This window comes from Microplitis mediator, chromosome 3 (genome assembly GCF_029852145.1).
Source record: "Microplitis mediator isolate UGA2020A chromosome 3, iyMicMedi2.1, whole genome shotgun sequence".
Lineage (NCBI taxonomy): Eukaryota > Metazoa > Arthropoda > Insecta > Hymenoptera > Braconidae > Microplitis > Microplitis mediator.
The window spans coordinates 20,440,712-20,461,492 of record NC_079971.1 but is presented as its reverse complement, the minus strand read 5'-3'; the positions used below and the strand labels follow the sequence as shown (position 1 = coordinate 20,461,492).

Sequence of the window (20,781 nt, the reverse complement as noted above, 5' to 3'; positions counted from 1 at the left end):
ACAAATAACTTAATAAAAAATATTGAATTTTTTGAATTTTGAATTTTGAATTCGCAGATTTGCGTGAATTTTTTCAGATACTTATTTTTGATACTCAAAAAGCAAATAGTAGTCATTGTTAATCGATTACATATTTTTATATTTTTAAAAAAATTTTTTGAAATTTATTGCAGTGCGTCGCGCGTAATTCCATATAAAGTTTCAAATTTACCGGGTAGAAAATAAAATTAACAGGAAGCTCGATGCTCGTGACTACTGCGGCTAAAAATAAAGCATTAAAAATAAAATTTTAAAAAAATTTTGACGCTTCGCGCCTAAATATTTAAATTTAATTTTCCTAATATCGAATCAGTGAATTTCAATGAAATTTTTGAAAACATCATTCTTAGAAAACAAATACAAGTTATTATTAATCTAGATATTTTTGAAACGCCGAGTAAAAAGTTTTTTCAAATTCATTGCAACGCTTCGCGCGTAATTCCGTAAGAAAAGTTTTAAATTTAGCATGTAGTGAATAAAATTAACAGAAAGCTTACTTTCGATGCTTTGAACAGTACCGAGACTAAATTTAGAGCAGAAGTAAAAAAAAATTCAAAAAAATATATGACGCGTCGCAATAATTATGCTCGTAATTTTACAAACATATTTTTTTCCTATTTACAGTTACATAGTCATTAAGTATGTCATATAACGTAGACATATAAGAAAAAAAATATTATTTATTTACATTTTTTTTTTTTGTTAATCCTAAAATTCCGACGCGTCTACGAAGTCAAGATTGATTTATATCCCGGAAATTACTGAAAAATTTTCTCAGCACATTTGACTAGTGTATAGATAGAAAATACGAGTAAAAATAAAAAGAGGAAAAATAAGAAGGATAAGAAGAAAGAGAAGAAGAAGAAGAAGCTCATATACACCCGCTGAACGTTTTAGCGATAAACAAATGAGACTTGGCAACGCAGCCTGACAACTGCACCAGCCAAGGTCTGTAAGATCTTTCTTCTTTTATTTATTTTTTATTATATTTTTACTTCTTTTTTCATCTTACGCGATTTTTTCTCTCTCTCCCCCTCTGGTCTGTATTGCGACCCGTCTTTTTTTAACCTCGCGGTTTCTCGTACATGATTATTTTTTCTGAGACCCTAGTGTACTCCCTTTACTTTACTTATGAACCCAAACACGCGGTCGCATACAATGCGGCTCTTATTTATTTATTCCATGGTCAGTATTAAGAAACAAAGAAAAAAAAAATAATACATTTTCCGTTGAATGTTTTTTCGATTTATTTTAATATTTTGCATTGCGCGTTTCCGGAATTATTTCCAACATGTTTGGACAGCTTTGTAGCATTAGTTTACTTTATTGTGGGGGCAAATAAAGTGATCCACGAGATTGTTAGATCGCGGCTTATCGTGACGCGTTACTGATAACGCGCATCATTGCAAAAAAAGTTTTTTAAGATAAAAAATTACTACGCCTACTTTTTTCTAGGCGTTAAATATTTAAAAAATAAAATTTCATTTATTTTGATAAAATAAATTTTTGACTTATGCAATTTTTGAATAAATTTTAAAAAAATTTGTGTAGTTTTTAAAAAAAAAAGGAAAAGTAAAATTTTTTAAGAAAAGAAAAATTTCAGTTGATTTTGTAAAATTTTGAAAAATGATTTCATATAAAAAATAAAAATTTAAAAGAAATTTGGAACCTAAAAATTATCAAAAATTTAGATTTTAATGAAGAAATTTTTTTTGACTAATTTTGATAAATCTAAAAAATAAATAAAGAAAATTTTTATAATCAGTAAAATTTTTTTATTAAATTACAGAAAAAAATTTAAAAATTTACCAAAAAATAAAAAATTTTTACAAACTTCAATAAACCGCAAAAAAATTATTTTAACGAGCACCGAATTCAAAATTTCTCAAAGTACCTCAAAAAAAAAAAAAAAATTACTAGTTTTTAATAAAAAATCATTTAAACCCTGGGCCCTTATCAGAAAATTAAAAAAAAAAGTAACCGTCTTACTGGTCTACTAATGGCTCTACTCAAAAATTGATCCATATTTTGTCCACATCCAGAACCAAGTATCCATAATCCTACTCTACACTTTAAAACGTAGCCCGTACACGCACACGTATAAAAATAACAAAGAAGAAACAATCCCAGCGAATTAATTTGATTGGTCAGATTGAAAGAGTCGTTGCCATTGGTAGAAAAATATACGCAAGAATAATGTTGTTTCAATCGATAACAATTTTTTATATGGATGAATCGTTATCTAGCTAGCTAGCACTACATACATACATATATATAAATATATATATATATATACAGCATAAATGTCGTCTCACCCTTCAGCGCTTCTCCCCTACAATCCTAGCAATATTTTTTCCTTAACATTCGCCCTCCTCATCAACGTTACGTCTACTACAATATATACTAGACACAAGAAAACTTGATATCCCCCCTTAGTTATATTCTTGTCGGTTCGAAAGCGTATGGCGCCTGGTATAATAGACAGTTGCTTTTTTTCCACAGTTATGTCAACGTAAAAACATTATTTTTAATTCTGCAATTATCTATTGCTTAATAAATATATAAATCAACTTTAAGATCATCAAATATTTGAATAAGTGATGGTTTTATTTTGGATAAACTCGTGTACTAAAAATTGACTTGTGATAAAATGAGTGAAGATTTAAGTTTTTTTAAATTTCATGGTTTATCTTAAGATGTATGGTAGTGGTGGTGAAACTGGTACTGGTACTGATAATGGTACTGCTGCTGGTAACGGTGCTGGTGGTGGTGATAGTCATGAAAGTATTGAAACGCCTTGGACACCACCGACTACTAGTGGTGTCCTATTGTCACCGGTATCTGTTGTGTCACATGGACAACTTGGTAACCAGCATGATCATCATCACCATCAGCAGCATCATCAACATCAACATCAACATCAGAATGACAATCAGAATTTAAATCAACTTTCACCCCGAAATGGCTCCTATGAGCACAATCCGTCTTATTCGCCGATTTATCAACACGCGCATCGATTACCGAGTCAGGTAATTTTTTTTTGAGGGCAAGATGGGCTGGGTTGGAAATGTTCAATCAGTACTGAGGTTTTGAAAATTTATAAAACCATTGGGTGAAAACTGATCACTGATTTGAGGGCTGAGAATTTGAAAAAAAGCGCGAAAAAAATTTGAATTTTTTTTTTACGGAATATTGAAAAAAAATTGATGAAAATGAAAATGTTTTTTATAGGCAATTTTAAAAAAAAATTCGATAAATTTTATTGGTTGATTTTCCTGGACTATTAGGTCCCAAATTAAAGACGCGGTTTATTTTCACGACCGATAACTAGAGCGCGCGTAAAAAAATTTATGTAACCACGTATACTGTAAGGAACTTTTGGACTGTAGTGTAAATGACGGTGTAAAAATTTTGGTGTGAAAATTACACCAAATATCGTGTCAAGTTCAATATCATTTGCTGCTCATTGATCAAAATTATGACGACTAACGGAATGGTGTGAAAAAAGTAGATTACACTGAAATTACATGGATGGATAATTTACACCGATCATTCTTTACACTGTTATTTACACCCTACGAGGCCATGTAAAGTTCTTGGGGGTCATTTTTACACCAACATTTTTGACGGTGTATACTCTCTAAATCTAAAACAGTGACTGATTTCACTGTTTCACAGCTAAGTATAACAAGTGGTGTACTTATAACTGTGAAAGTGTATATACACTATTTTTCAGTGGTTTTCACTGTTTCAGATTTAGAGAATAGGCATTAAAATTATCTTTATCTCAACTAACGATAATTTCGTAATTTTAACAGAATATTATTATAATTTTTTTCGGTTTTGTAGAACTTATAACACTACTCTCGAAAATTTGAAATAGTGAAAATAGTGACTATTCACTATTTACTAGTGAACAGTATTTCACTGAAATTCAAATAGTGGTATACTATTCACTGACAATAAGTGAATACTCATACAAAAAAAAAGAATCTGCCCGTTACTGGCTCGTGAATGGCTGCCAATTTTCAAGCATCGGCTAAATATCGGTGGCAATCAATCATCGGCTAAAGCTTGGTATCAAGAGCACTCGATCAAACCGTTGGCCAACGAACGGCGGTTAATTGTGCGCCGTTTTTATATGTAAAAAGACGGCTGCCAATGATTCACCATGCACGGGCCAGTATAGTTAGCCATTTATTGGCCAATCATTGCAAACCAGGCATCGGCCGATATAAGGGAAAATTTCGAAGCTCGGCTTGTATGGGTATTTACTGCCAAATAGTGATTGTCACGTGATTTTTATTATTTCGATTTTAGAGACTAATACTCGTACTCTCATACTCCGATCGTAGTCAATTTACCCCTTATATATACCGTTTTATCATCGATTGAATAACACCGCTACATCGGTGTATTCATTTTTTTACAATAAGTGTTACAGTACACAGTTGAAAAATTTGTGTTAAATTTAACCGAAATCACATGTCCCAAATGGTCCACTAAATTTTTGTGTTAATTGAACACATTCTACTTGTGTCAAAAAATAATACAGGTTTAAAACTTGTTGAGATCAGATAACACATTCAACTTTAGTTAAATTTACACTTGGGGTCAAATAATCGACACTTAATATTTAACCATTGAATTTTTATACATACAAGAACACAAAATTTTCAACTGTGTAAAGAAATTGATTTGTTGAAGTCCCGAAATGAATTTGTAGGGTAAGAGACCCAGTACCTGATCAGGGAACTACCTGATCACTCCGTGTATTTGTATATCTATATCTACCAAATTTTACTAAGTACAGACATACAAATACACGGAGTGATCAGGTAGTTCCCTGATTAGTTACTGGGTCTCTTACCTCACTGACAAAATTTTTTTGTCACCATAAATTAAAATTACTTACACCAACAAATGCTTACTTCACAGTACGACAAACTTCTCAATTACAACACAACTTCATTTGTTAATACAACAAATTGATTTGTTACCGTAAGCTCAACATAACAAAATCTTATATTACCCCGTCTTTTGTTATGACCTTTTTTTTCCTGCATACAAAAAAAAGGGTGGTAACAAAAAGCTTATTGTCCTCTATTATACCCATTGATCATATTTTGCTAGAAATATTCATTTTTATCAGATTTGATAAATTTCCAAAAATCAAAAGTATCCAATTTTTGATGCTCGGATCAAAGCTTATATTAATTACTTTTCTAATGATTTCGAATTAGTAGCTCATTGAACTAGGACAATGACACTTAACCGGTAAAATTTGTGCACCTTTACGTGCAATGTCCAGTGAACATATGCCAAGTACTTAAACTCGGTTTAACTGGCGTACACCCAGCGCGTAGGTGGATGCAGTATGTCACGTATGTATATATATATATATAAATATATGTGTATATATTTATATAGATATATATGAGTCAGTAAGAGTAGGTAAATGGAGAATGGAGAATTAGGTGGTTAGTATGTTGGATGATTGTTGTTGGTGTTTCCTTTTCAACTTTCCTTCGGGCATATGGCAAGCAGGTGAGACAGGACAGCTTTGTTTTGTTAGACGATCAAGTCGATTCTACGACAGTAGAGTTAAACGATCAACGGCTGGATTAAAGTTATCCAAAGATGCGAAAGGGTGAAAGTAGAAAAGTAATGCTTTGGAAAAGGGTTACGTTACACTTAAAATTTTAAATATATTTAACTTGATAACAAACGAGTTCATTGTGGTGATAAATCAGAAAAAAAAATCGTGGGTGTTAAATAAACTGAGATAAAAATATGATTAATGGCTAGAACGAGAGATAAAACTACTGCACCCCTTTTTTTTTTATTTGGGAAAAAAAGAGATAAAAATGGGAATGAATAATTGAAGGAAAAATATTCTTTTTGTGATTCATCAGCCGCGAAATCAGATTTATCTGTCGTAACTCTCACGCGGATTTAAATTGCCCAATGTCGATCAACCCTTTATTAAGATTTTTTATTAAAGAAAAAAAAATATGAGATTAAAGCTGAGAAAATTTTCTAACAAGTTGAGAAAATCTCTTAGTGACAATTGAACCCTTTGCTCATTTATTTTTTTACGTTTCATTTTCTTTCTTTTTTTTTTTTTTTTGACCATTTTACTAAGAACGAAAAGAAACTAAAGATTCTTATACAAAAGTTCTCACGAGGTTTTGTCGATTTTAATTACAGTTTTAACATATTTTAATAAAATTCTTTACTTCTTTTACCGGCATTTCTTTTAATTCCGTCTGCTTTTACAGAGTAGACAGTCGCTTCTACCCGTAAACTTTTTTCAACCCTTTTGTGAGCGGAATGAGTGGGCGCAAACACCTGTGCCCTAGTCAGAATTTTTTTCTTTCTGCTTTTCTTAACATCCATTTCCGGTTTAAAATATATAATTTATTAATTACTGGAACGTTAGATAGTTTATTTAACAATTTTAACAGTAACATTTGAGCTGTATTATTTTTAAAGATAAGTTCAAGGCTTAATTGGATCATCAAGAAAAATTTCTGCGTGACCTTGAAAATATCAAACAAAGAAAACTTTTTTTGTAATTTATATTTTTTAATGAAATTTTACAGGCATGTTGGCTGGGGTATCCACCAACTTTTAGTGTAAAAATATTGTAGAATTTTTGTCAATTAATCATTTTAAAAAAATCATTTCTGAAATGAGTTCATAAATTTTAATTTTTTTTGACATCGTTATTTGAGTATCGAAAAATTTATGTGCAAAAATAAAAAAAAATTAATTTCAAAGCTTAAAAGATCAAATATCCGAAGTGGAATTTCGAATAAAGTAAAAAATTTAATTAAATTTTTGTTAAATCAAACTTTAAATCCTTGATGATTCAATCGGTACCCGTTGGTTCTTTAGAAAGTTCAGCATACCAACTAACCCTAACAGTTCTTCTCGCAGATCTTCATGCACAAGAGCGCGATGCAGAGTGCAATGCACGCTCGAGATCTGGGTCCAGGCGGACTTGGCAGACCAGGTGGAGTTCCCGGCGGTCTTGCTGGTCTTGGAGTCGGCGTTGGCGTTGGACCAGGCGGTATGATTACCGGCAACGAAGTTAAACCACACCAGTGTCAGCAATGTCTTAAATCATTCTCAAGTAATCATCAACTAGTACAACATATTAGAGTTCATACCGGTGAGAAACCTTACAAATGCAGTTACTGTGATCGAAGGTTCAAACAACTTAGTCATGTACAGCAACATACACGGTTACATACCGGTAAGTTAAGTTTATCTCTATTCTATATTTATTCATTATTAGTATTATTTTATTTATCATTTATTATATTTTACTTCCGATTAATTGACTTATCTATTAAGCATACATATTAAATGTCTTAAGTTTAATTTAAAATAACTATGACTTTATCAAATGCTCGCGATCTCGATACTGAGTAATTAGTATTAGTGAGGGCAAATATGTGTCCCATTGGTTTATTATTTAGTCCCAGTTTAAAGAAGACTAGAGTACTGAGGAGTGTGCAGGCTCTGTAAGACCCAAAGAGTAATTACATAAAAATTATAAATTATTTTGTTAAAGAGTAAATAAATTACTGCAGCAAACACACAGTCGGCGGACTTAAATATATTTAAGTTGGCAATGTCTAGTGAGATTTTATTATTTCAACGACTCCCGATCTATTCAAAAACTTTTATTTTCTCTAAAATAAATAAATTATTAAATCCACAGACTTTAATAAATAAAATATTGTTCGTTTATTATTAATTGAAGTTTTTTATAATAATATTAAAATATATTTAAATGAATAGACTTTAAACATAAACATTTAAATAGCAACACCCGACCCACCCCACAATTATTTTATAAGCTTACATAAATATCATAACTTTTTCAATGTTATTACAAATATATAATATTTAGATTTTTAAAAATAAAATAATAACTTTAAGTATTTATTATTTTAACAAACGGGACCTTAATCTTTTGACAATTATTTATATTTTATTTTATAAATATTTATCGGCTAGAAAATTTTCAGACAAATTTAACTGTCGGCTCCTCAAGCTGAACTTCTATTACAAACATTAATAAAAAAATTAAAAAATGTTTAATTAGATCAATGTAGGGTAAAATGACCACCTAGGGCAAAAGGACTTGCCAAAAATTTTTAGTAAAATTTTTTTTACACGGGTCAATATGGTCACCCGAAAACTCTTAATAAAAAATCTTTCTTTTTTCACTTTTACATTTTTTTCAACCCATTTATTTTCAATAAATTTTTTTTTAAGTTTAATTATTTTCAATTAACATATAGACAGCCAACTTACCCCACCCTACACGTCACTATTTTTGATCAAAATAAATGAATTTCTTTCAATAATTATGTCCCACTTTTTCCTCCCTCCCTCCTTTCTCTATATATATATATATATATATCGTTACCAGAATAAAGAATTTAATTAAAAAACTAGTGACTCGGAAAAGATTAGGGTCAATCTTATTTCAAAGTAAAGAAGTCAGATATTTTAAAAATTTAATCCCTTTTTTTTCTTGTTGTTCATAGTTCTTACAAATAAAATATTTATCTTACGAAATTTCGCGAAAAAATACAGCCCCTTTTTTTTATACACAAACTTATGAATTGATTATGAAGTAATTGATAGATTCTTGTCTATCATTATTTCAAAATTATATATAACTGGTTTATAGACAATAATACAGTAAAACAGGTGATTAGAATAGACATCTATAGATACGATCGATGAAAGGTTTGTAACGCATGTCGCGTCGTTTGACCTTGTCTTATGTCAATTTCATATATATCTATATATACATATATTTGTCCTCTTGACAAAGACAATGAAAATTTATCAATTAATATGAAATTCCATCATCATTATTATTATTGTAATTAAGATTTTTTAAATTAATTAATCAAATGATTTAATGAAAATTAAATTACATATATATTGGAAATAATGTAATAATGATAGAATTGAATATTTGACGGAAATTAAATTGAATTGAATTAACATGACAGAATTTACGGCGTCGACTATTCGATGATTTCAATGAATTAAATATAAAAATTTTATTTTCCCAAGCAGACTAAATTGTATTTATATTTGATTGAGTATTGACAGTGAGTGTCGTTTAATGTGTCGCGTGTGTCAAAAAGGGTTTTAATATTTTATTAGATTTGTTGGTATTCGCTGTCGGCCTCGCATAAATTTTTTTATCGTCAAATTTCAAATTTGGCAAAATTTTATTTCATCATTTTTTTATAACTTCTAATCTTTATTAAAATTTTGAAGTTACAAAAAAAAAGTTAGAATAAAAGTTTTAGGAAATTTGATGAGCTACAAAAAAGGTCCTTTGACACGAAGTCGTAAATTTGGAATTTAAAAAGTTATAGGCGTTTTTTAATTTCAAGTATTGAATTTTTTTTCGAGAAATTGTGACGTAATTTAAATTGGCTATAACTCAAAAAGTTTAAAGTCTATCAAAATGTATGTGAGGACCTTTTTTGTAGACCACAAAATTTTCTACAAAAAAGTCTAAAGACTTTTTTACGTATACTCAAAACTTTAGTCATAAATTATTTTATTAGAAAATAAAAAAATAAACTTTTGAAATTTTAAATATTCCCGCCCTTCGAAAGCATTAAATCCTTGTTAGGCATAGGAAAAATGTCTCTAGAGGAGCCTTGTAAAGTCATCCACTCTGTAGCAGACAGGATCGATAAGCCATTTGATGATTTAAAAACCAAAAGTATTAAACTAGATGTAATTACTGATACATAATTAATTGATGGGAAATTAGAGAGGCCGGGGTCGACTACCCGCTATCGTAATCCTGGTGGAATTGACCGTGAGTAAAAAAGTCAATCGAATAAAGAGCGAAAGAGAGGGAGGAAGAGTGTGAATACATTACGGATAGCGCTATCGATACCCGGTCAATAATGGTCAGTAGACAAATAATTTAGGGTTAACCCCTTCTAGATTTTAAACTCAACAGTCTCGCGCATGTGCCCACTAGGGGCGCTGGCACCCCAGATTAACCAATCGCTTCCCTCGAGCCCCCTCTCTGTAGTCACTTCGGTTAAATATCACTAGTGGCGGCAAAAAAAACGCGGGAATTTTTTAATTATTGAAAATACCCAGCGGTCAATAATAGTCTGGATGCGCATACGCACTTAAATGCGCGCACCGTTCAACCCTGTCTTTATTGCACACGGGCTATTTATTTGGGGGGAGGGGGTGGGTGGAAAGTGGGAGGAAGAGATGTCCATTGTACACGCTGGGGAAATTACGAAGCGGGTCGGCGTTGGAAGGGGATATGTTTATGCTCCGGGCTATAGATTATATATTCTGTATAACCAAAATTCGATTTTCAAACTAAAATCTAATCGTGCGGTGGTAACTCGGGTCCTTTAATCTAGTTTTCACCAATATTCGTCATATTTAATTATTTATCATATTAAATTTATATTAAATCATTTTTTTTTATTGAAAAATTGAATTTTTTATTTTTTCAAAATTTTCTATCGCAGAACTTTTTTTTTTTTTAATAAAAAAATTTTTATTCTAACAATAGACTTTTTTTTGAATTTTTGAAGGGGTAAAATAGACGGGAAAAAAATTTGGAATAAAAAAAAAAATTAATAATTTTTAAAAATGCAGAAAGTAAATTTTTATATAGATTTGAAAAATTAATTTTTCCAGTTAGAATTGAGTATAAAAAAATAAATAAGTAATGAAAGTAAAATATTTATGAGAAAATATGTATAAATATTGAAGTAGAAAGACAGGAATACGTAATGACGTGATAAAAAGTTAAAAAATAAATGACAGCCATCATCACAACTACTACAGCAATTATTGAGCATAAAAAGAACTGAACCGTACCCTCTCAATCTTCAAGCAACCCTTTTCCACTCTTTCCCTAACTCCTTTTTCTTTCTTTTTTATTATATACTATCTAGTATCACAGTGTTCTATGCTGTCGAGTACTTTAAAAAGTCGTCACGTACTGCCGGCGAAATTGACCGGACAATTTTAAAGCCTTGGCCATTAGTGCTGAGAAAAATAGCCGTTTCGTTGGTACATGAATTAAAATTAACTTGTTTTATAAAATTCTCATTTATACTTTGACTTTTACAATTTATGATTTTTACTACGTCTAGATTTTTTTAAAATCACATTGAAACAAATATTTATCCCGCATGGAAAAGCTATATATTTTAAAAAATATATAAAAATATATATGGTGAATATGTGATAAATATATGGCGGCAAAAATATATATATTTATGAGTATATGTTTTTTACATATATTGGATTATATATTTTTAATAATATATTTCTTTTTATATAATGTTTTATATTTCTCTATATATATTATCTCATATAATGCTCAATATATTTTTGTCATATATGGATGGTATATATATAATTTATAAAGTATAATATAATAAAATTTATATATATTTTGACTCATATAATTAGTGATATATTGCCTGTATATAATTGATCATACATGGAAGAACTTATATGTTTAAATCTATGGTTTGCGGTATATTGAAGTTATATTTTTCCAATATATTAAAAATTATATTTTTCTCGATATATTTAAAATTATAGTCTATATTTCTATATTTTTTGAGAAGCTGCCTGATAGCATAGAAATGAAAATTACAAACTCAAATGCATGGTTTTTATTATGTAACATACCATAGTACGAAAAATATATATAGTACCATATATTTTGCAATATATTGAACGTTATATATTGCAAAATATATGGAGTACCATATATTTTGCAATATACTGGAAAACTTATATAAAAATATATATCATACTGTATATTAATAAATATACTACTTTCAATACAATATATCAATATATAATAAAATATACCAAGATATATATGCTAAACATACATAAAAAAGTTATATTGATAAATATATAATTCATATATTGTAGCAATATATATTTTTTCAATATATTATCATATATTAATACGGCAATAATATAAATATTATTTTATATATTGTGCAATATATCACATTATAGTATTCATATATTTTAAAGTATATTTTTTCACATATAAAGTTTTTTCATGCGGCCAAACCCTATAATTTTTCATGGCTACTTTAAAATTTTTGTACACAGAAATAAAAATTAACTTGAAACAATAATTTTTTTTTTCGAAATTGAAATCTGGTTTCAAGTCATTCTGATTTTTTAAATAGAGAAAATTCTTCATTCATTTTAATCTCAGTTGGGAAAAATTTATTCTTTATTCAAAAATTATAATTTTTTTAACAAAATCATTATTTTTTTTACAAAAATTTCTTTAGAACCCGTATTACTTAAATTAGTAAACAGTCTGCACATTTCATAAAATTAAAACCTTAATTTTACTAAAAAAGTTAATTTTCGACTCATTTAATCCTTAAACGGCAATTTTTTAGGATAAGTATCAATTTGTACTCAATGGCTTAACTAATTGTTAGAGCCTCATTTTGTTCTCAATGTGAATATCATTAGAGTAAACCGGGGCAAGATGGCCCATTTAAACGCGTAATTATTTCTTGCAGCTTTTGAGTACCGGATACAAATTATTTTCATCTATTTCAAATAAATTTAACATTCTACAACAATTTCGATTTAAAAAAATTTTTTTTGGGACACGATCAAATAAAAAAATTCTTTGTTTCATTTCATAATTTCTACTTGATAATTCTAATCACTTTACATACTTTAGTTTCACTTAAATCATACAAATTTTCAATAACGCATCGATTTTTTTTTTTCTAAAAAATGTTTTTTATTTTTGGAGCCTGACCTTCTTTCAAAAAAATTATAAAATAAAAATGTTCTTTTTAGAAAAAATTTTTTTTTTTTTTCAGTTTCGAAAAGTTTCATTTTACCCCTGATACTTATTTCTGTTCCAAAATTTTAAAAAATTTTCTGATCACGAATTCAATTTTGAAAAAATTTTTTTTTTTACTGAGGAAAAATTTATTTTTCTTTGCTGACAAATTAATAGATTTTATCAAAAAATAAAAAAATAAGTTTGATAATAAACGAGGAAAAAGAAATTTAAATGATGAAAAAAAAAAAGAAGAAAATTATAAAATGTGCTTTTTCATCCTGTTCCACTTTAAAATCACTAATTTTACCCGTTTACAAATTCATGGGACAGAATACCTACTCAGACGTCTCAAGAAAAATCAAAGCTAAATGCCAACTACTGGGCATTGCTTACTCTTTACTCGAGTTTTTATATTTTTAATCCTTTTTTCATCACAAATGGCCTGGAATTAAATATTTAACAAAGTGGAAAACCTGCCTAGACAGACTGTCACACTTTTAAATGCATAAAGGGTTGTAAAAAATTCAAAAATAACTAAATAATAAATAACGATTTCAATAATTTCTCATTTTCGGTTGAAAGATAGCAACTGAAATTTAAAAAAATATAAACAATTTTCATATTTTTAATATTTCAAATTAATTTTATCATTTACTATTAATATCACAACTTAAAAATGGATTAAAATTAGCAAATGCTTTTAATGTTTTAATATTTAATGACTCAACTAATAAATGAGTAATAAATTATTACTTTTGTTTAATTTGGTCTTTAGACTATTTTACTAAATTAATATTTATAAGTAATTAATATTAAAAATTTGTATCCAACCATTAATCAACGACACAAAACATCAAATTTTTAAAAATTTTATATTTTAGTAAATAAATAAAAATTTTTTCTGCTAAATTTTTGTTAGAAATTTTTTTTTTATATTTTTAAATTCAAATTCTGATTAAACTATTAGAGATACGATAAAAATGAACATGAACAATTTTGTTCAAAATTCAATTTTCTACAAAAAAGGTCTCTTTCAATTTTTACCTAAATTCAATATTTTCGTCACTAGAAATTTTTAATCCTCATAAAGTTTTTTAAAAAATCCTCAATACTGTTTCTCAGTTTAAAATTAAAAATTCCCGCTAAAATATTAATAATTCAACAAAAATAGTATGAATGAGTTTTGTAGAGAATTAAATTTTCTACAAAAAAAATCTCCATCAATTTTTATCTAAATTCAATATTTTCGTCGCTAGAAATTTTGAACCCTTTAAAAGTCTTGCCAAAAATTCTGTACATCGTTTCTTAGTTTAAAATTTCAAATTCCCGCTAAAATATCAATAACTCAAAAAAATTAGTTTTTATAAATCTTGTAGAGAATCGAATTATCTACAAAAAAGGTCTCTTTCAATTTTTCTCTAAAACTCATACTTTAGACATAAATTGAAATAAAAAATAAAACTTTAAAAATCCCAAGAATAATTTAGTTGAAAAATTTAAAAAATTTATATAAATTTAAGTTCTAAATAATAAAATATACAAATTTTATACTCAGTTCATATTTTTAAAGGAAAAGCTTTTAAGTCACGTGTTTTCATTTTATTTTCACCGCCAGCTTTTCCGTTAAAATTTAATTATAAAAAAAATAAATAGTAATAAAATAGCGAGCATGCTTAAAGAATATTAGACAAGTTTCCTCTCTACTACCCACATTTTATATCCACAACCCTTTTTATTATACATACACACCACAATACTAAGTATACTTAATATATATGTGCGTCTAATTGAATTTATAAATCGCTTCCGGGTTTAGTGGGTCACCAAAAACCGGTAGACAACAGAATAAGAGAAAAAAAAATTTTAAAAAACGAACAATAAGAATAAGAAATAATGAATTGTCAAAATATTTAATTCATCTCGCAGGAAGTTAAGTAGTAGAATAAGGGAAAGTTATAATTACAGAAATGACTTTTTTTTATATTTATTTTATTGTTTTTTTTTTTTTTAATGACAGTCATAAGGAAACAATTGATGAGGGAGTACCCTGTCATCAGTCACTAATTTTTCATTTTTATTTTTTTTTTTTTTGTTGAGGGTTAGAAGGGTTTAGAATAAATGGGTCGGGGTTGCGTTGGGTCAAAAAAAAAAAATGTGTTTATAAATGCAAGGAAAAAATTTTGTTGAAAGAATAATGGATGGAAAGAAGCGTAGGCGTGATTACTTGTAGTATTGACTTCTATTCAAAATAACCCTTAAGCATAAAAAAGGGGGGGGGGTAAAACGGGATATAGATATTAGGGAGAGTATAAATTTTTTCCACTAGTTTATTTGAGAAATTTTTTATTTTAGTTTTATAAAGTTGGGTTAGAATTCGAGATTTTATTAAAACGATTGTAAGAAAATAATTTTGAATAATTTCTGGTAAATTTTATAATTGCACACATGAAGCGCGAACTAATGGTGCTTTATGAACGGTATTTTTCCGACTATTTTACGCACGCAAAAATATTTCTACACTACTTTAATTACACCAAAATAGGGAAAATTGTATACAAGCATATAGAGAATTTATTAAGGAACAATTTGAACCTAATATTAAGTCGATTCGTTATTTTATTAGTTTAAAATTAATTATTTAAACTCAAGAAACCAGTGCTGTCAATTGTTACGTATGAAACTTCGTAGACACGATAACTCTCGATAGACACAATTAATTGGCCCAACTTTATTTTTATTATCTTTGTATTTTTTATCACAAGAACCCTATGGAAAATCACAATCTAAATCCTTTTAGTTTAATTGTAATTAATTAAAAACGTAAAACTGATTATTCACGAAAAATTTAGCCGCCATTTTTATTTTTACTGTTGTTATTATTTTTTTCATTTTTTCTCTCCATCAACTACTGGCGGCAGCACCAGCGTATCAGTATAGGTTTGAAAAAAAAGAACGACATCTGAGACAAAAAGGCGGGATATTTAAAAAAAATGTTAATAAAAAAATATTAAACTGAAAATAATAAATAAAAAAATCAAATTGATAATTTATAAGTCGAATGAAAATTCATAATAAAAAAAAATAAATTAATATTATAAAATAAAAGTAATGATTAAAAATGAAATGAGCGATTGAGGTGCACTTTTGGATTTCCAGCATTTTTTTATTTTTCATAAAAAAGCTTAAAAGACATCTTAAAGCAAATATTAAGGGCTACACAAAAGGTCTAGTAACTTGAAGGTGTTAGATTGAAAATTTCAAAGTTACAGGGATTTTTAAATAATATATTAAATAAGAATTTAATCGCATAATTTTTTCATCAACCGGTCTATGAACTTTTAGAACCAACTCCCAAAGTTTTCAGATTACAAAAAAAAGTTTTAAATAAAATTTGTAGGAAATTTAGTGACCTATAAAAAAGGTCTAGTAACTAAAAGCCGTAAGTTTGAAATTCTAAAAGTTATACGCAGTTTAAAATATAAAACAACGGCTTAATTTTTTTTCAACTACATCGCGTTAAAAACTTTTTCGATTAACTTTCAAACTTTTGGCTCTAAACAGAAAAACTCCAAGCGAAATTTTTCCAGAATTTCCCGCTAAAAAACAAAAGTGCAAACTGTCAAATTTGAAATTTAAAAGTCGCGGGAATTTTAAAAAATAGAAGATTAATTTTTTCCGTAAAATAAATTGCGATATATTTTTCTCTATTTTATTAATATATATGTAGTAGAGAAAAAATATATCGCAATTTATTTAACTGAGCAAATAAATTCTTTATACTGCGATAATTGCCATGAGAATGTCAATTTATATTTTTTATTTTTTATTATATCTATTTATTTTTAAATCCTCAACGAGTGTTATCTTATCTATCGGCTGATATAATAGCACATAATGCATCGTACAACGGATTGCTTTTTACTCTGCAACGGGAATAAAATTTAAATAAAATTTTCCGAGTGAAAAAATTTAATTGAATATAATTTGAAAAAATTACTAATTAAAATTAAATTAAAATATTAACACTCGATACAATTATTGAATTATGAATTTAAAGTTTGATGTTAAAAACACAGCTTATAAACTTTTAAGACCTCGTATGATATTAATCTTTGACGAGCTCTGTCATTATTTATCCGACACCTGTAATTTATTCTCAGATATATCGGCAGTAAATATATTATGGTTTAAGTACTGATACTTATAATAATAATTAATAATATATCCCGAATGACAAAGAATAACATTGAGTGTTACTTAATTAATAATCATCAATAAGACCATTTTATAGGACGTCATTAGATTGCAATTGTCAACAAAAAAAATATATATAAGTATTAAATTGATAATGAGTCAAGGCTACGGATCTTAGATAATGAAAAAACACTTTTAGTATATTGTCAGGAAAATATGTTACATATTTATTTATAATAATAATTATTATTATTATTTATTTGCTAGAATTTATTGATATCAAAAGATTTTTTTTTTTAAGTGGAGGAAAAAATGGATGGGAGATTTAAAAAAATTTTTACTTTTTTTGCAAAAATTCTGTCATAATTTTAATAAAAAAAAATTAAATTTATTTTTGCTTCGTCTAGATGTTGCACGTAAGTTTCAGATGTTTTTTTAAGAATTTTTTGAGTATTTGTTTATTTTTTTTTATTTCTTGGGGTGAAAAGAAACTTTTTTACTCTAGGTAATTTTTATGGTGACCCATATTACCCTGAGTATGTGATTTGATTAAAGAATTAATAATAATCGCTAATTAAATAGAAATTTTTAGTAAAAAATTTGATTTTTTTTTAACGAAAATTCGAAAATTTTCCGTTATAAAATATATATTTTAGTGTGATGTAGAAAATTTTATCATGGGGTTTAAATTGAGTTTTTTAAAAATGTAACGAACTATTAAAACTATCCGCTACATGAAGTATAGTGACATTTAAAAAAATTGAATTAAAAATTTTTAGGTGAAGCATCAAATTGACAATTTTAATTCTGTTATAAATAAAATTCAATATTTGTAATTAATAATTTGAAGAAATTTATAAATAATATTTATAAAAGTGTTTGAGTATTTAAATAATTTATCAGAGCTCAGTAAAATAGAAATTTGTTGATTGAACGTTTTATAAACTTTACTTTTAATAAATCATTACTTTAAATAATTGATTATTTTCAAACTTCGACCGGTTGTGATTTGACGAAATTTGTCAATAAAAATAAATTTAGATTTTCATCAAAAGTAATCGAGTGTCCTCGATGATTTTAATAATAATATTGTTCTGAGTATTTAAATAAAATTTTTAAACGAGCGCCAGAAATCTGCATTAAAAAAAAATAAGTTACGATTTGGATGTTTTTTTTTTATTTTTCAAATTCATTTTTAAAATTTAAAATATTATTGGAAATAAATAAATGAACATAAAAAAATTGACGTCATTAGGATGGGTACTGCCGATTTCATGTTTTAAAATCATCTATTAAGTCTTTAATTAACAGAATTATATTTAAATTAGTCGGTGCTAAAATTTATTTAGATAATCTAATTAAATATGAGAATTAACAATGACATTAAAAATAAATAAATGGCCACAGAAAAATAAATAAATAAAAATTGACGTCGTTAAGATTCAAACTGCCGTTTCCGTGATTTTAAATCAGTTAAGACTGAATTTAGTCTAATTCTGGTAACAAGAGCCGGAGAAATTTCTTTAAATTAATTAACATAAAAAATATAATTATAAATAAATTAACGGACAAAAATAAATAGAAACTAGAATTTTCGCCATCAGAATTAAAGTCTGCAATTTTCTTATGAAAAAGAAATTAAAGTCTAAAATTTAGTTAAATTATGGTTAAAATAATTGCAGTTTAATTTTTATTCGTTAGCCAGCATTGAAAATATCATTAGTATTAAATAAATACAAATAAAAAAATAAAAATAGTAGTTTACGTCATCAGGATTCAAACTGACGATTTCGCGGCTCAATATCTGTCATGTCTAAAATTTAGTGTAATTTTTGCAAAAAAAAAGCCGGTGTTAAATTTGTTTTATTAAAGTACTAACATTAAAAATATCATTACAAATAAATAAGTAAACAAAACAAAAATAACGTCGTCAAGATTAAAACCTCCTATTTCATTATTCAGATCAATCAGGTCTAAATTAAGTGTCACCACATTAAATACTGTCTGTAACAAGATTTAGTGCAAATAATATTTAACTAATAAAAAAATTTAATTTAACATGCCTAATAATAAATAAAAATTTTCCTATCCCGTCCCCAAAATTTAAATAAAAATTTCCCTATCCCGTCCCCAAAATTTAAATAAAAATTTCCCTATCCCGTCCCCAAAATTTAAATAAAAATTTCCCTATCCCGTCCCCAAAATTTAAATAAAAATTTCCCTATCCCGTCTCCAAAATTTAAATCAAAATTTGTTCTACAAAACCTACATCACAAATTTCGAATTTATCGCTCACATAATCCAAGTATGCCCGTTAAAAATAAATAACTAAATGAAACAAATTTTTCCGGTTTTAAAATTTTTATTACAAAGATCGATAGCACAAGATCGGGTTTGAATGTCGCGATGATTTAATACACGGGGTTACTTTATCGAGGCAGTAATCCAAGCATGTCGACGATGTATATGTCTGCATGCCCAGAGTATACCATATAACCAGCAAACAGCTTGCACATCGCCGGCCCCATAAAATAAGATATAGATTTACATCTAGTACTCGTACTAGTGTACTTTCCTTGCATTTCTTCTTCTACACCACTACAATCTACTACGCGTGACGCGTATGCCATGTATCCACATACAGAATGACCACGATGAGTGCGAAGAGTCTTAAATAAAACGAATGATAGGAAATTTAGGTTTAGAAAAAGGGTTCATGTGGGTGTTAACCGCCATACGGTATACGGACGAAGAGTCCATACCTTTTTTTTTTTAATTTATTTTTTTACTCATGTGTTTCTGTACATCAAGTTGGAGGTGCAGTTATGTGTTACGTTACGCTCTACCTACGTACAAAGTTGCCTTTATATATGCTATGGCTATATATCATGAGAAACTAGAAATTAAGTCTTGATCTAGGCTATAGTTGACTCCTTACTATACACTAGACCATACACTGATGACGCTTTCATCTTGTTTGCAAGTAAGTCTTGAATATTAAGTGGCTATTTCATTTTTTCTATGCCTGTTCAACTGTTCGTGATTTCGTTCTTATCGATTATGATAAATTTTACATTTTTTTTCATTGAATACCAGATACTTTGTTAGAAAACGTGTTCACTTAATTGATAATTATGCTAAAGTATGTTAACATTGCGGACTTTGACAAAAAAAATTGAATTTAGAACATTAGATAAGATCCGGTTTTTTGAAATGAACGGGATTTTGTTGGAAATTCAGGTTATTTGGTTCGTAAATTCCTAAATTAGGCTAGGTTTCACAAAATATATGATCTAGATGCGTCACAACCGGAAACTTTGGTTTTTTTCGGCGATTTTGTGGATTTTCGCCTTTTGGGGCGAAAACTACTTTTGCGAGTGGGTCAATAAAAAAATTTTAAACTCAGGGATCTTTTAGTTTAGGAACCGAGGAATTTATGGCAATAAACAGAATTTCAATCGAACTTACGGTTTGACCGGAAGTGGAAAAAAAATTTTTTTTTTTACGACCGATTTTGAATTTTTTTGAAGACTTTTTTAGAAGAGTAAATTCCGGTTACAAACATATGGTATGATGCAAAAAAATATCAATTAGAGCGCAAGTCCGAAACGAAATAAATTTTCGTTATCTAAAAAGTCAATAGTTAAATAATTAACGAATAGACA

General features: G+C 27.8%; 1 protein-coding gene across 3 annotated transcripts in view; it reads left to right on the top strand.

Moving 5' to 3' along the window:
* LOC130665126 (zinc finger protein rotund) overlaps positions 1–20,781 on the top strand; it is a 124,491-nt gene that overhangs the window by 57,812 nt on the left and 45,898 nt on the right. For 2 of the 3 annotated variants that reach the window (XM_057465406.1, XM_057465408.1), the window contains one exon: positions 6,970–7,300. In XM_057465406.1, the coding sequence (XP_057321389.1) occupies positions 6,970–7,300 (331 nt within the window). The remainder of the gene's footprint in view (positions 1–6,969; positions 7,301–20,781) is intronic. The other variant, XM_057465407.1, reaches the window with a different exon arrangement.